Source organism: Mugil cephalus, chromosome 11 (assembly GCF_022458985.1).
Source record: "Mugil cephalus isolate CIBA_MC_2020 chromosome 11, CIBA_Mcephalus_1.1, whole genome shotgun sequence".
NCBI lineage: Eukaryota > Metazoa > Chordata > Actinopteri > Mugiliformes > Mugilidae > Mugil > Mugil cephalus.
In genome coordinates, this window is record NC_061780.1 from 25,532,150 (window position 1) to 25,546,686 (window position 14,537).

At 39.3% G+C, this 14,537-nt stretch overlaps 1 protein-coding gene across 1 annotated transcript; it reads right to left on the reverse strand.

Annotated features, from left to right (window-relative positions):
• Positions 1 to 2,784: 2,784 nt before the first annotated feature.
• Positions 2,785 to 12,918, reverse strand: tap1 (transporter 1, ATP-binding cassette, sub-family B (MDR/TAP)). Its single transcript, XM_047599719.1, has 13 exons — positions 12,602 to 12,918; positions 10,825 to 11,157; positions 9,065 to 9,302; positions 7,952 to 8,066; positions 7,664 to 7,794; positions 7,324 to 7,529; positions 6,243 to 6,440; positions 5,981 to 6,109; positions 5,698 to 5,892; positions 5,453 to 5,626; positions 4,541 to 4,700; positions 3,204 to 3,340; positions 2,785 to 3,120 (listed from the first exon to the last, which is right to left on the reverse strand). The coding sequence occupies exons 2-13, from the start codon at positions 11,143 to 11,145 to the stop codon at positions 2,896 to 2,898; spliced, it is 2,229 nt and encodes a 742-aa protein (XP_047455675.1). The 5' UTR covers positions 11,146 to 11,157; positions 12,602 to 12,918; the 3' UTR covers positions 2,785 to 2,895.
• Between the last annotated feature and the right edge of the window lie 1,619 nt (positions 12,919 to 14,537).

Consider the following 14,537-nt stretch of genomic DNA (forward strand, 5'->3'; position numbering starts at 1 on the left):
CTAATGCAGGTTTGCATTGATTGTTTATAAAGGATCTATATATTTCTACTGACTGATGATTTTTCATTTATTTATTTATTTTGTTTGTCGTGGATTATGGTCACACATATGTACAACTATTGCTTGCAATGATGACCTTTTTTTAAGTTAGGAAACTCTGCAAGTCAAGTTGCCTTTCTTTTTTTTTTTTTTTTTGTCTGTCATTACTTTAGGAGATAAAGTCCAAGACAGGAAGAGCAACAGTTCATCAGCCTCAGATTCTGATCAGATTAGAGTCAACATCAATGACACCCCAGAGCTCAAGCTGCAGCAAGCTTCAAATGTTGGGAGGAGACTTGTGTACATCAAGCCATCGTGGTGGAACTGCAGGAAATAAAGCATTGCTGAAGGAGGGCCAAGAAGGAAAAATAAGTAGAGACCTGCTTATACTGAGAAGAGCAGTAGACGTTAGAGTCGAGGAAATCTGTGCTTTTCCCATCGGAGAATAATTTAGAATTCAAAGCAACACCTAACTGACATGGCTGGTTACCACAACATCCTGCAGAGAAACATGTGGTTTGACCTTAGTGGGACCATCATTAGTTTATGATCAAGACAATACTCGGATCAGCCACAACATTATGACCACTGACAGGAGAAGTAATCTTGTGATAATTCAGTGTTCTGCTGGGGGACGAAGGAGGCAACAAAGGAGACCTACAGAATATTAGGAAGGGGGTGAATAATCCTGACTCCACCTCCAGGCCCTGTAAGCACTGTCTGATTTATTTATGCTCTCCAACTACACCCTACTGATGGTAGGGATGAGCTGGAAAGCAAATAAGGAAAAGCAGTTATCTTAACAGTCAGGAACCGTCAACATTGCTGTAAAAGCTGCAGGAGACCAGACGATATTAGGTTTCATATTATAGCAGGTATTCAGCTAAAACAACAACAACAACAAAATGAATAGTACATGTATGGGCATATGAATTATATCCCTGGAAACATCACACGTAGTCAGGGCACATCTGATGACTGATTCCTCCACCTCAGCTTTTGTCATGTGCTCCATTTTAGTGATGAATTTCCCAGACCTTGTGAAGCTGGTTGGAGAACGACAGCTTTGTCTTGTCAGAGGGAGGTGACTTTCATGGACCTAAAATATGGAACTATTTTGCTCTATTTGTTATATTATTGCTGGCTCCATGAATCCAGCTGTTTCCCCTCATAATGTCTTTGTTTGTCTGCACCAACTTACAACTTGCACATAAGTTTAAAAAAGATTTCTTATTGTGAAACTGAAAATGAAAAGCACAAGATTCATGGAACATGTTTATTTTCGAAACTCTGTTGACATCAACATATATTTAACAGGTCAAAGAAAAAAAACAGAAATTTCAGAACATTTAGAAACATTTAAAACTTAAATAATCCAATGTAAAATGCTTCAAATCCAGCTGACTGATATGTATGAAGCAGTGGAGTGAGTGACTTCCATTCACCTCCACAGGCACATGGGAGCTGACCAGTAAAACTGCGAGTTGGGTGATTTGACAATCATGAGACTCTGTCCACCATCACAGACTTCGCCAAACTGTTCCCAGCAGGTGTCTCTGGATGCATGATTAGAACATTGTGGGGAAGTTGCACATCAACATGATGGGACAGATTTATTTATTTTTTTGCTGTTGAAGATTTTAACAAAGAGAATGACCTATATATCATGTTTTATTCGGAGTGCTTTTCCTGGATCATTTGAAGGGATGGGTACCCACAGTCAGTACCATAATGGCACCAGTTCTGACACAAACGCTAGTAACCGGACCGAAAAGCGACGCAGATTCCGGTGCCACTGAATTTTTCTATTGCTGTGCTGACTCTACACGTCATGTCAGTTTTTCCACCACATACGCGTCACAGACGTGTCCGGTGGAAAGGCAAAAGTTTGACTGTGCTTCACTTCAAAAGACGCAGATTCGGCAAAATGCAACAAGTGCTCGAACGCAGAAGAGAAATAGTGCATCTTTGACAGCCTGCCAGACCCCATGCCACCGTTTTTATGACAGCGTGTTGTGAATTTACTTTATATTGGTTAATTTATTTCTTAGTCTTCTTAGTCTCTCGGAGGCAACTTCACTTCCAACATGGAAACGGCCTTAATGGACCAAACTCTTCAAACACTTGTCAAATTGGTAGTGTGTCAAAACAGTAAAGTTGCTCTTTGTAATTATACAACTGCAAAGCCACAATATTTTTTTACATACTGTATTTTGAGTGTTTTTTTTTTTGTGTTGTTGTTGTTATTGTTTTTATCTTGTAATGAATTGTGCAACTTTTTATGTACTATATGTATGTTTCTGTTTGTTTCCTCTGTCCCTGGTCGTCATTGCAAATAAAAACTTATTCTCAATTGACTCACCTGGATAAATAAAGGTGAAGTAAAAGTGATTTACTAGTGTAGCCCAAGTTTTCAGGCATGTTTGCTCAGACTGAATTCTGTGTATATGTGTGTCTAGGTATCACCAACTTATTTACATAAGCTGCTGTGGTAATGATGCAAGTCTCAGTAACTATATATCTGGGGCTGGTGATGTGGCTTTAAAACGGTCTGGTTTAGGAACCGTCTTCTAGAAGTGCAAGAAGTTTGTCCGTGCACTGTTGTTCTCTATCATGATGCAGGTTGTTGCTTATAGCACTCGGAATTGAGAAACCACAGCGTCTGAACTAAGACACATCTGTTAAAATCCAACTGAAACATAATTTTAAACCACAAACGTGGTATTTTTCTGTTGGGACTTTTTAAAAAATAAAAATAAAAATCTGGATCAAATCTGGACATGTCAAAATCAGTCTGAACAAGGCGTTAGTCCTCAACCGGCAACCTTCATGTCATTTCCCTGCCACTCAGACGCGTCACGGTTCGTCGTTGTTCTCTTCGCGGTGGAAGCCTCTGTTCTGTTTCTCCACCAGGTCAGCGTATAAGCCGCCTTTCTGCATCAGCTCGTCATGACGGCCTTCCTCCTCTACCATCCCGCTGTTGAGGACAATTATATGATCGGCCTTCTCCACAACACTCATGGTGTTAGATATCAGTAGCACGGAGCATTTGTTTCTCTGCTTCAACAGAGCCTGGTGGACCTGTGGAGTACAATCACGATTTAGTGACTCAAGCAGAAAAATAAAAAAGACAAAAACATGTGACAGAGGCAAGAAGTTCCTACCTGGTATTGATTCTCTGTGTCTAGATCACTGGTGGCGTTGTCAAGGATCAGGATTTTCGGGCGTCTGATTAGAGCTCTAGCAATGGCGATGCGCTGCTTCTGGCCTCCAGACACCTGGCCTCCTTTCTCTCCAGCATCTGTGCAGCAGGAGGACATAACTGTGTTTACATGCAACTCCTCCTAGACTCCTAGGCTGTAATAAGCAACTATTGTAAAATAATAATAATAATAATAATAATAATAATAATAATAATAATAATAATAATAATAATAATGTCTTTCTTTTTTTAAAATCATTTTTTTCTTAATTTTTCTTTGGCAAGTGCACATTTTCGCCCATTTGTGGAAGGCGTGGCTAGGGCGCTCCTATTTCACCTGGCAATAACGAATACTATTTCCTGATTGGCTGATTGGTCGCTGATATTTTCTGATTGGTCGCTGATTGGAGCACAACAGCCTGCCTTTGCCTTATCTATTCAGAGATTATATCTCTCTTGAAGTCTATGTGCAGCGAGTTTTATCATTTTTCAGCATGAGAAATGTGTCATTCGTGGCGTGAGAGCGTGTGAACTTATTGAAATGCGTGTGTAATTGCCCTTCGGGCATAAATAAAGTTTTTTCTTCTGAAAAAAAGACTTGAAAGCCTGCCTACTCTCATCTGGATGGACTATTTGACCATATGAGAACACAGAGGGGACGAAGTTTATCAAGTGAAGCTTGTCCTACAAAGACATTATAAGAAGTAAGTGGAACCACTGTGGAGAGTAACGTAGTAAATGCAACTGCTGCTTGGACAGCGCCAAAACACACGACTAACGTTGCGTTAGCTCGCGGTTAGCATTAGCATTAACTTTGTCAAATCGTCCATCACTCACCGGATGGACGATTTGACAGGACTGCCCACAATGCAATGGGCAGATATTAACGCGTACCTAACTGAGAAACCCAGCATCTACACTAAAGAAAAGTGAATACAAATCGTTAGATGTTACCGTTAGACGTTAGCGTTACCTAGCGGTTAGCATTAGCATGTAGCAAGAATCCCCTAAAATTATTAACTCTACATAATTTCAGTCACAATTTAATCTAACCCACAACGGGAAACTTCAATTAAGTGTTTTTGATTGTTCAGTTTTGCCACCAAAAAAATACAGTAAGACGACATTTTTATGGTTGAATGTGAGTTTCTGCCTCAAGCTTCCCTCTATTTTCAATCCTGCTAGCGCCGTGACGTCACAGTGACGTACGCCATGAAGGAGTCTATAGTTACATGTCTTTAATCAAGGCAAGGTAGGACAACTTTGTAGTCAACTAAATAATGAGATCTTGGGTCGAACCTGTGTCGTATCCTTTTGACAGGCCCTCGATGAAATCGTGGGCGCTGGCCATCTTGGCCGCCTTGAACATCTCCTCGTCAGAGGCGTCCTCACAGCCGTACTTTATGTTCTCACGCACAGAGCGAGCAAAGAGAACACAGTCCTGGCTCACCACAGCGATCTGTAAACAGATAGAATGAAAAGGAAGCGTCAAGAGTCTGGGTTCACAATGAGGACAGCAGCACAATAACGCAAGACGAATGTCCTCACGACACTCCCGTCACCGGTGCGATAACAGAAAAGAAGACTAGAGCAAAAAAGAGAAGTCAAGGTTTTAGCATTGACAGTCTTCTGGTTAGCTCAATCAACTCATCGTGTCTGGAATGGATTAATTGTCAATGTTGAATTTTATTTTATTTTACTAACATAAAATCCTGCAGGCTGGTAGCGTCCTTGGAGCATCAGGTGAACTCTGTGAGAACATTTTCTCTTCAAATGGAAAGCAGTGACTTCAAGAGGAACTAGATTTGTGTGTTTGCACTAAACAATAATTTTTGTTGCCGTGCTTGTTTCACTTGAATTATCTGTGGTGGGAAATATGTTACCAAGGCAACCAGAGCTGTTGCTCCATTAGCTGCCAAATGTCAGCTACAAAGAGATGGAGGACAAGTGAAATCGCTTTAAAATGTGGACGAAGGCCAAGACACCAATTCTATGAGCATCAAGTTACGCAATAAGTTTGGCAGTTTGCAGACGTCTTCACTGTCTATTTGGGTGCATTGCTGTGCTTCTTTAGCCGACTTGTATTAACCTCCTTAGACCCAAAACGAAAAAACAACCCACTACAGTTCCAATTCTAGGGGTCAAAAACCCTGCAGGGCACCTTTTAGATTCCAGGATATGTTTGAATTCCTTAAGACCGTTGCGACCCACCTTGTCATGCAAGTACTGGTCTTTGTAGTCTTTCAGCAGCTTCCCATCCAGTAGGATCTCTCCTGATTGTGGCTGGTAAAACCTCTCCAGCAGTTTGACACAGGTAGACTTCCCCGATCTGTTCAGCCCCACGAGGGCAGTGATCTGACCTGGCTTCACCTCCAGAGACACATCCTGATGGAAGAGAGTCACTGTTAATATAAAGATATTTGAATTGTAAACAGAGGGGAAAAAATGATACATACTTTCAGACTAAAACCAGTTTCACTGGTCTTTCCCGGGTAGGAAAACGTGACGTTTTTGAACTGAATGTGTCCCTGAAGGTTTTCCGGCGCCAACGTGCCCTCTGGGGGTATTTGGGGTTTCCGATCCAAATACTCGAAGATCTTCTCCGAGGCACCGATTGCCTTCTTCACCTCTGGGTAATAACGCATGACCGCCTGGAAGAGGAAGGAAGTAGAAAAATGAACTGAGAATAAAAATATACATGCATTTTATTTTGGCTCCATCTTGGCCTGAGGCTCTCACCTCAACAGCGGAGGCAAACTGCAGCTCGTAGAGGACAAACGACACCAGGTCTCCGCTGCTCACCGCCCCCCTGGTCACGAGAGTCCCTCCGTAGTACAGAATACACACCTTCAAGGCTAAAGTGGTCATCTAAAGGAACATAAACAGTTTAGAAATGTTTAGAAATATGAAGTACAGGATAAGTTGGGCTACTTGCTGTGTTCCCTTCTCTTAAAAGCAATACTCAAACTCTGTAGGTGTTCGCACAAATATAAATACTCACGCTGTTAGCCCAGGTAGAAGCTGCATAAGCTGCCGACTCCATTTTGTTGAGGGCGTAAGTGTCGTCCAGCCGTCGTCTGTACCTCTCTGTCTCGCCGTCCTCATTGGCGAAACTCCTCACTGTCTTCATGGACGAGAACGTCTCCGTTGCCACCTGGTTGGCCTTGGCCAGAGACTCCTGAACTTTCCGTGCGATGGTCTGAAACATAATTCGTATTAAATTCAAAAGGATATAAATGGGAATCTGTTATTTTCAATAGCTTTTTAAGACTTGTTCAAAACTTTCTCTTAACAGTTTTGGTTTATGATAACGACTATAGACCACTATCATACAACATAGATCAAAGGCAAAGTTTGAACACATGTTTAGTGTATAAACACTTGAATGAACCCAAAACTGGTTTAATGCATATACAACAGTGTTGTCAGTAAAGCTGTGAATTATTCCACTGATTAAATGAGTAATCAGATAAGAAATACTTTCACTTTGTTCAAGAGCAAAAGAAAAACACAGAAGACTCACATTTTTATTGCACCGGTAGTGCTTAAATTTAACCGAAATGCACCAACAAATGAACTTTTAAATAAATAAAATAAAAGCAAAAGGCCTAGTCAGACAGGTTTGGTCATGACATGCACATAGTCGCGACCGGTGGTGGTGCAACGCTACTGGCACAGAAGCTAGCAATAGATATTAGCATGCTAACAGTGGCCTTATTGCATGACATAAGGTGGGTTCATAATATGCACTGAGAGTGCCAGGGCGGCCATCTTGGCTTGGGGCAGTCTTTGGTCTTTCTAAATGTCATTTTTGCCTTAAGTTCTGGCGTTCTCAGAGGCAATATACAAACGCACCTATAGTAGTCCAGTTTTTATGCTACCGGTTCATGTTTTTTAACAAACAAAGATGTTTTTGGACTCAAACTTGGAATTTACCTCAAAAATACCTTCAAATTTTAATACAAGAAGCCACAATATGACTTTTTTAAATACTTTCTAAGGGTCTTAATTTTCTCATCATTGAATTGTCAACTTTAAATACTTTTCAAGACCCTTGGAATTTTTCTGCAGAAGAGTTTTACCTGGTGGAAGTGTCCGGTGAGCTCGGGTATGACCCAGATGATGGGCAGTCCCATGCAGGTGAGCAGGGTCATTTTCCACGACTGGCTCACCATGAAGAACACGAGGAAGCCGAAACGTGCCGTGTACCACATCACGAGGCTCAGCTTCTCGCTCAGGGCCTCGCTCATATCGTTGGTATCGGTGGTTATGCGGGAAACCAGTTCACCTGAGACAGAAGACGGTGCATTAGACTTTGTTAGCCCGGACTAATTGTGTCAAAGGAACAACACAAGAAAAGATATTTATTCACAATGGTCTGAAAGCTATCTCTCTGCTCCATCATGCATGATCGTAATTCACCTGTTGGAGTTTCATCAAAGAAAGCTATCTCCTGTTTCAGCACAGCCTGGAAGACGACCGCCTGCACTGAGGTGTGAATCTGGCTCATGGTGATATGGTAGATGAGGTCACATACGAACTCAAGGACAGCACTGGAAATACACAAAAGAAGGGATGCATTCATTAGACTTATTTTTCTTTCAAAATAAGTCATAAGGGAGTTTTCTTCCATGTTTTGGGACTACAAATATTTTGCTGAAATAAAAAATAAAAGTAATCGAGTATACAACTGGATACTGGTTACGTTACCTGGCGAGAGTCATCAGCGTCATGATTGTGATGGCGTTTGTGAAGGCGTCGGGTGCTTCTTCGTTTATGATCCAGTCAGCGACTCGACCAGTGTACTGAGGAACGGCCATTTCACCTGAGGTCGAGAGATCATGTATTCACAATACTGGTCTTTGGGGGAAGCAAAGCATCTATTTCTGAGGTAGAATGTAATTTCAACACACACACTGTTTGAAACACATTCTACTTTCTCTCTAACAAATTAAAGAGAATCCCTTTTTATTTCTCTGAGGTAATGTTTGCAATACAACACAAGCGTCCTCTTATTAAAAGTGCAACTGAAATTATATTTTATCTTAACATCAAAAATTAAAACTAGATCTTTAAAACAAGCTACATAAACAGAAGTAAATAAATACTTAGAATAAACAAACTTAAGGCTTGCATGTAGAAAATAAAAATGGCTGGAGCGCTACTGGTCCCTGAAACCAATGGTGCACTGGAAAGGGAACAAAAGACTGAAGGAAAATGGAAAATTCATGTAGAAAAACGCATAAAAATCCAGATCCAGGCAGCCCAAAAAAGAAAAAGAAAAATGGCCTTTAATTTAATGGGCTGGAGTCGTTAAAACGAAACCGTCTTCAGGGAGTTTTTTAGATGGACCTGGATTTTTTTATGCGTTTTTCTGCATGATTTGTCCATTTTCCTTAAGGCTTGCATATGTTCCTAGTTTGGGATTTACAAGTTTTATTAAGGAAGATCACAATATCTCAACTTGTCTGACAACCTGACTACCTGACAGTGACTATGACATCGTCAAGTAAACTCAAAATTAAAGTACGCCCTCTGCTGTTGAAAAAAGGGCATCATGATTAATTTTTCTTCTAAGCCGATTTGAATTGTTAAACATTTGTCTTTGGATGCATCATTATCCCTAATTAGTAGTAATATTATAGACTATTCAGTTATTGCTAAACAAGACAACAACTGCAATTTAGATGCAATAATACACCATAATATCTGAGGCTAGAATCCCAAACAGTCTGCAGCCCAGCGCTATTATTATTAATCTTCCTGATAATAGTTCATAAACACTTCAATCCTGATGTAATAACTTGTAACTCAGGCACATACCATAAGACGAGAGGACCACGAGACACAGGACGACGACAAATCGCCAGAAATATGGCGTCATGTATCCCAGCAGTCTTTTCAGAGAGCTGGTGCTGGTGTCCTCTCTGGGCTCCTCCTCCTTCGACGGCGTCCTCCTGAACAGAGACGAGATGTATCGTCCCCAGGAGAGAAGAAGAGACAACACGTATCGGCTCCAGTAGAGCCAGGCCACCATCGTCACAACGTAACCCTGGAGCACCTGCAAAAACCAGTCACAGGTTAGTTCACCCATGCATACATGCATATCCTTTCTGAACGTCTACACAGTGACATTTTGTTTATTGAAGTCTTTCTTCTTGCTGGTTTGGTTTCACGGCACGACCACAACAAGTACAACAAGTGTTGCTCTGCAAATATTCCACTTATTTCTAGAACTTAAAACATTTTTTTTTAAGTTTTACTGAAGAAACAACAAAGACAGACTGAAATCGGACTATTCTGATTAAGACTTTTAACTTTACTGAATATATTTACACATATTTACATGTTAATGTAAATATATGTTGAAGACCTATGATTTAAACCCACTGTCCTCATTAGTGGACGCTTTAATCTGTAATCAAGTGGTAGCAAAGTTGAAATTTATTTATTTATGCTGATTAATGTTTATAGTTTGATATGATGTGCAAACTAATTAGCATTTTTTGCTAATTAGCAAATACTCGTTTGAGGACTTCATTGTTCTGTCTTTGCACATCCATATTCAGGTATTAAAATAAACAGCTTTATATTTTTACTACTTAAAAATATAAATAAAGAAATAATCCCACACGTCCACATATGAGGACATTGTTTGTTTTTCAAAAACTACTACTTCCTTTTCAGAGACGATTCTCAGTTTTTTATACGCCTTAGGTCTTACTGATCCCAAATACCTCAGAGAAATTAAAAATGCATGCTCCAGTTACGAGGTAGGACCCACAGGGTGGCTGCTAACTAGGATTAGTAAATGAACAATAACACAACATGAAACAACTCCAGTACAAGTCAAACCCGTCATGTTTGTTTATTCCTACACGATGTTGACTTTTGGACTTTCTTCTTTGTTGCATTATTTTGAAATGTTAGTTGTACTTCCTGTCTTTGACTTCTCTCTGACTTTTGTTTTCGGGAGTTAATTTCTAAGTCACATGATGCCCCCAGGTAATGTGAACTATATGTGATTAATGTCTTAAGTTCGGATGAATGATAAAAAAGTCAAGTTGATGCAAAACGTATCCTGGGGGCAACAAAAAACGCTCCAACAGTAGAGTGAAAAAAAAAAGGGAGACACAGGTACATCTGGGCAAAGTGACAAGAAACAAAGGGAAAGACAGGACTATGCACACACCCAGGGCCTGATAACAAAGGACAAGTCAAACTACAGATAGGACCTTTTGCTGAAACTTTTTTTTTTACTCTACTGCCAACAAACAGCCGACAGAAATCAAAAAGGAGGGTGCAAGAAAAAGACAGGAAACAGAGAAAACCCGAACCGAAAGTCAGCTGTAGGTGATCAAGGTTCACTGTAGCAATACAAAGCATTTAATAAGTGCAACACAACATTTAAAGTAGCCGTAAAGTAAGTAGCTTGAGCAAGTTTGGTTTGTTTTAACTGTTAATATAAGTGCAAGACTTTTTAAAAGATGCATAAATAACACTCCCCACGATGCATCACTGCATCCACTGCAAAAATTGCACTGACAATCAGCCACGTCTGCACGGCAAAACCAGTCGCTCACCCGTTCCCAGGAGTGCCACCCCCACAGCTCCTCCACGGTCGACTGCCCCAGCCCCCAGAGGAGGGTGGTGTACGCCGGGAAGTGGAAGCAGAGGACCCCGAGGTTGTGGAGGCCCTCGAAGCTCTTCATGGACGGGAGGCTCCCTGGGTAGGTGAGGGCGAGGAAGACCTGGAGGGAGGCCCTGGCCAGCGCTCCCCCCCACATGGTGACGAAAGGATGGGCGAGGAGGAGGGGCGAGAGCTGGGCCAGGCGGACGGCCTGCACCAGGCACACATCCAGGCACACGCACAGCAGAGGGAAGAAGTAGCTCATTTTCTGCATAACTCACAGGTCCTGCAAAAAGAAGCACAAGTTAAGACGAGGACTCAGCGGTGGAGGAAGGATATTCATCACATCTAGAGGGATAGAGTGATGCTACATGCTTTACTAGCTCCGTATAACTACCGCAGGTACACTGACCTGCCAGTTCATTAGGTACACCACAGAAATCCATTCTAATATAAAAGTCCTGCAACTACATCTTATCTTATTATCGGCGTTTATTTCAAAGTTTTATTGCCGCTCCAAAAAAATCAGACACATGAGAGAACGAAGCTAAATACTGAGGTCGACTGACAGCACAATAAAAAAGGAACAGACGTAATAAAGGGTATGTGCTGTGTAATAAATCTGAAGTTATCAAGTTAAGCTAAAAAAAGTTAAGTTAGAAAAGACAACAGTGCAATTTAAAGCACAAAATGTGCTGCGGATAAAAACAATAGTTGAAAATAACTGAGAGTCGTTGATTCAACTGTGTTTTCACAAGGATTTAGTGTCGATTAGGATGAATTCACTAGCACAGCGAAGGTTTTGGCAAGTTTTATCACTTTTATTTCTTTATTATTTATCTTTACGCACAATTTGAAACAGCAGAAGGTGAAAAATTATAAATGTATTCTTCATTGAGTACAGGAAGGTGGTGCAGAAAACCAGTATGGGCTTATTTGAATTATTTCAACCTTACTTCCGTTGAACTCTACTTATTTGACTTTGGTTGGTTTCTCACCAAGCTAGTTAGTTAGTTATTTAAGCTTGGTATAGGATCTGTAATCGTCCAACCCTTAATAATATATTATTTTCATCTTACCTATCATATTTCTATCTAACTTGTATTTTTGCCCTGGAAATCAGACAAATAAACGTCCCCTCTTTAATAACTAAAGTCTTATTTTATCTTGTCTAACACAACGATATGCGAACGTAGATCAAAAAAGGCCGAGGTGAATAAGTGTGGACGTGTAAAGGAACATTACCTCCACCTGAATATCAGCAGTGAATAAAAATACATATTTGAGAAATATTTAAACCGTAAATAGAAAGTGTATAAGTCCACACAGTTTTATTTGTTTAAGTTTTCCCCTTTTTTCTGCATGTGATAACTCAAAGGCCTTGCAGGTGTAGCTCTGTTATTGTTTCCAGGCAGGTGTTTAATATCTTTGCATACAAGAAGATAAGATGAGATCAGTTTCCATATGGTAATTTTATGTGTTTGTACTTTAATACTAATTATAATTAGTTTACTTTCACTTTGCTGACAGTACTTTCGTTTTCTCCTGCTTTACTCATTTCTTTTAAACGCCTCGACACGACAAACACACACAGCAACACAAATGATCTGCTAAACACACTAGTCATTTTATATCAAATTAAAAAAATATGCATATGTTCCTACTACATTTACAACAGTGGCTAGCATGGCTAAGCTAACACCATTAAGTTCAACACACTGCGTACTTACTTTTATTCCTTTAGAGGATCCTGGTTTGCAGTCGCGAACGCCCCAACACTTAAAATAACAATATTAGCCCAAAATAAAGAAGCTAAAGCAGCTAAATGTGCTTTTAAATGTTCGTTCCAACAGGCAGCCTGTCCACACCACAGCCACCTAAGCTTCGACTCAATACCGAAACCGAAACTTACTATTTATGACGCCCCATAAACGGAAAGTCCCTAATTATCTGGCGCACTGTGGCGTAAAAGTTTAGTTTGACTTTTACCTTCATTTAAGTTTTGTCGTGTTTACACCAATAGGAACTTTAGAAATATATAAAATAAAACACACACTTGTACCGTGCGTTTGTCAGTATTACACCGCAGCGGTCAATCAGCGACACCATGTGGCCAATATGTAGAACTACACCCAAGGACAGAGGCCGATAAATAATAATAAATAAAAAATAAAATTATTAACCTTTTTATTAATATTTTATTCATACATTTTTTCCAGCATTTATTTATTCTACATTTATTTATATTCATTGTTTAACTGATCTACATTTCCAAACATCCACTTTTTATTGATTTTAATTTCCATTTTTTATTTATACATGTCAACGTATTTATATTGATTTATTTATTTACTCATTTACTTATACTTTTTATTATTTAATTAATACAGTTCTACATATGTTTTTTATTTATTTACACATTTATACTATGTAGTGTTTATTTTGATTTTACATAACATTCTAGTTAAATTAACCTCATGAATTTACTGCCACATACAAACATTCTTTATTTATTTTTTAATACATGTCTATTTAGATAATCTATAAATATATTCACAGTGTTTGTTCATTTATCTATGTGTCTGTGTGTCAGAAAGGTGCTATACCGTTATCAGCCTGTTTTCATGTAGATTTCCTTTAGCATCTATCTGACATTTCTGGGTTTATTTGTTTATTTCTTCTTTCATGTATCTGTATTTATGTCATCATGGAAGCGTCCTATTTATATTTGTACAGCTTTTATTTTCCTGCAGGGTCCATCTATGGTTGCTTTATCACTGTAGAGCTTTTGAAATCCCTCATCCTCACTTTTCAGCTTTACCTGCTTCAGAGTTTGCTCTTGTTGACAGAGTTGTCTTTGGTGTCTGACTGAACCTCCAACAGAAACTTTGAACTCCCTGCCAGCTTCCTTCCTTCTTTCCCCTGCTTTCATGTTACACGGATGGCATGAGAAAAACTAGACATGTTCGGACTATTCTTAGAAGTCTCATGTAAATCACTCAGACAATGTTTCATGTATGTTTTTAAAGTTGACCGTTGACAGATTTGTTGCAAGAGGAAAGACGGTTTCAAAAAGACTTGCTTTTAATGTGCAGAGGTTCTGGTTCTTTGTAGATAAAACCCCTGAGTATCACTAAGTAGTGAGTGATACTCGCATCTTTAACCGGAGTTTGTGCAAATATATACATGTTTCCCACAGTGATGAGAAAGTAGCATGGATTAAAAATGTCAGAAAAGTGTTAAAGGACGTGGACACTGAGCATTTTATTTCCCCTGTCACAGAACTAAGTGGGTTATTTGTTTATTTTTATTATTAGTATTTTAATAATTTTGACTGTAGGTAATAAAAAAAAGGTGTAGGTTGGTTGAGATGATGGTGCTGCACTTGAAATTTATTTATATTCCTACAACTGAATAAAAAAATTATGTAAAATCCCCAGTAAAACAATAAAGCTAAAACAGAAGTAACATTGTAACAAGTAACAGGTTGATTGTGATGATGCTGCAGCAGTAGACGAACTTTATTAAATTAAATTAAATTGTTAAAATTAATATAAAACGACATAAAAAAATCCACAGGGTAAAACAAAAAAGACAGTAAAGAAAATATAAATATTAAAATTAAATAATATATAATATAAAGTCATCATGTTCAGTGAATATGAG

Coding starts and splice junctions, on each gene's coding strand:
- tap1 (XM_047599719.1), bottom strand. CDS start 11,145: ATGCAGAAAATGAGCTACTTCTTCCCTCTGCTGTGCGTGTGCCTGGAT. Junction 9,303..10,824: donor GGTGGCACTCCTGGGAACGG/GTGAGCGACTGG, acceptor TGGTTTTTGCAG/GTGCTCCAGGGTTACGTTGT. Junction 5,893..5,980: donor AGTTTGCCTCCGCTGTTGAG/GTGAGAGCCTCA, acceptor TTCCTCTTCCAG/GCGGTCATGCGTTATTACCC.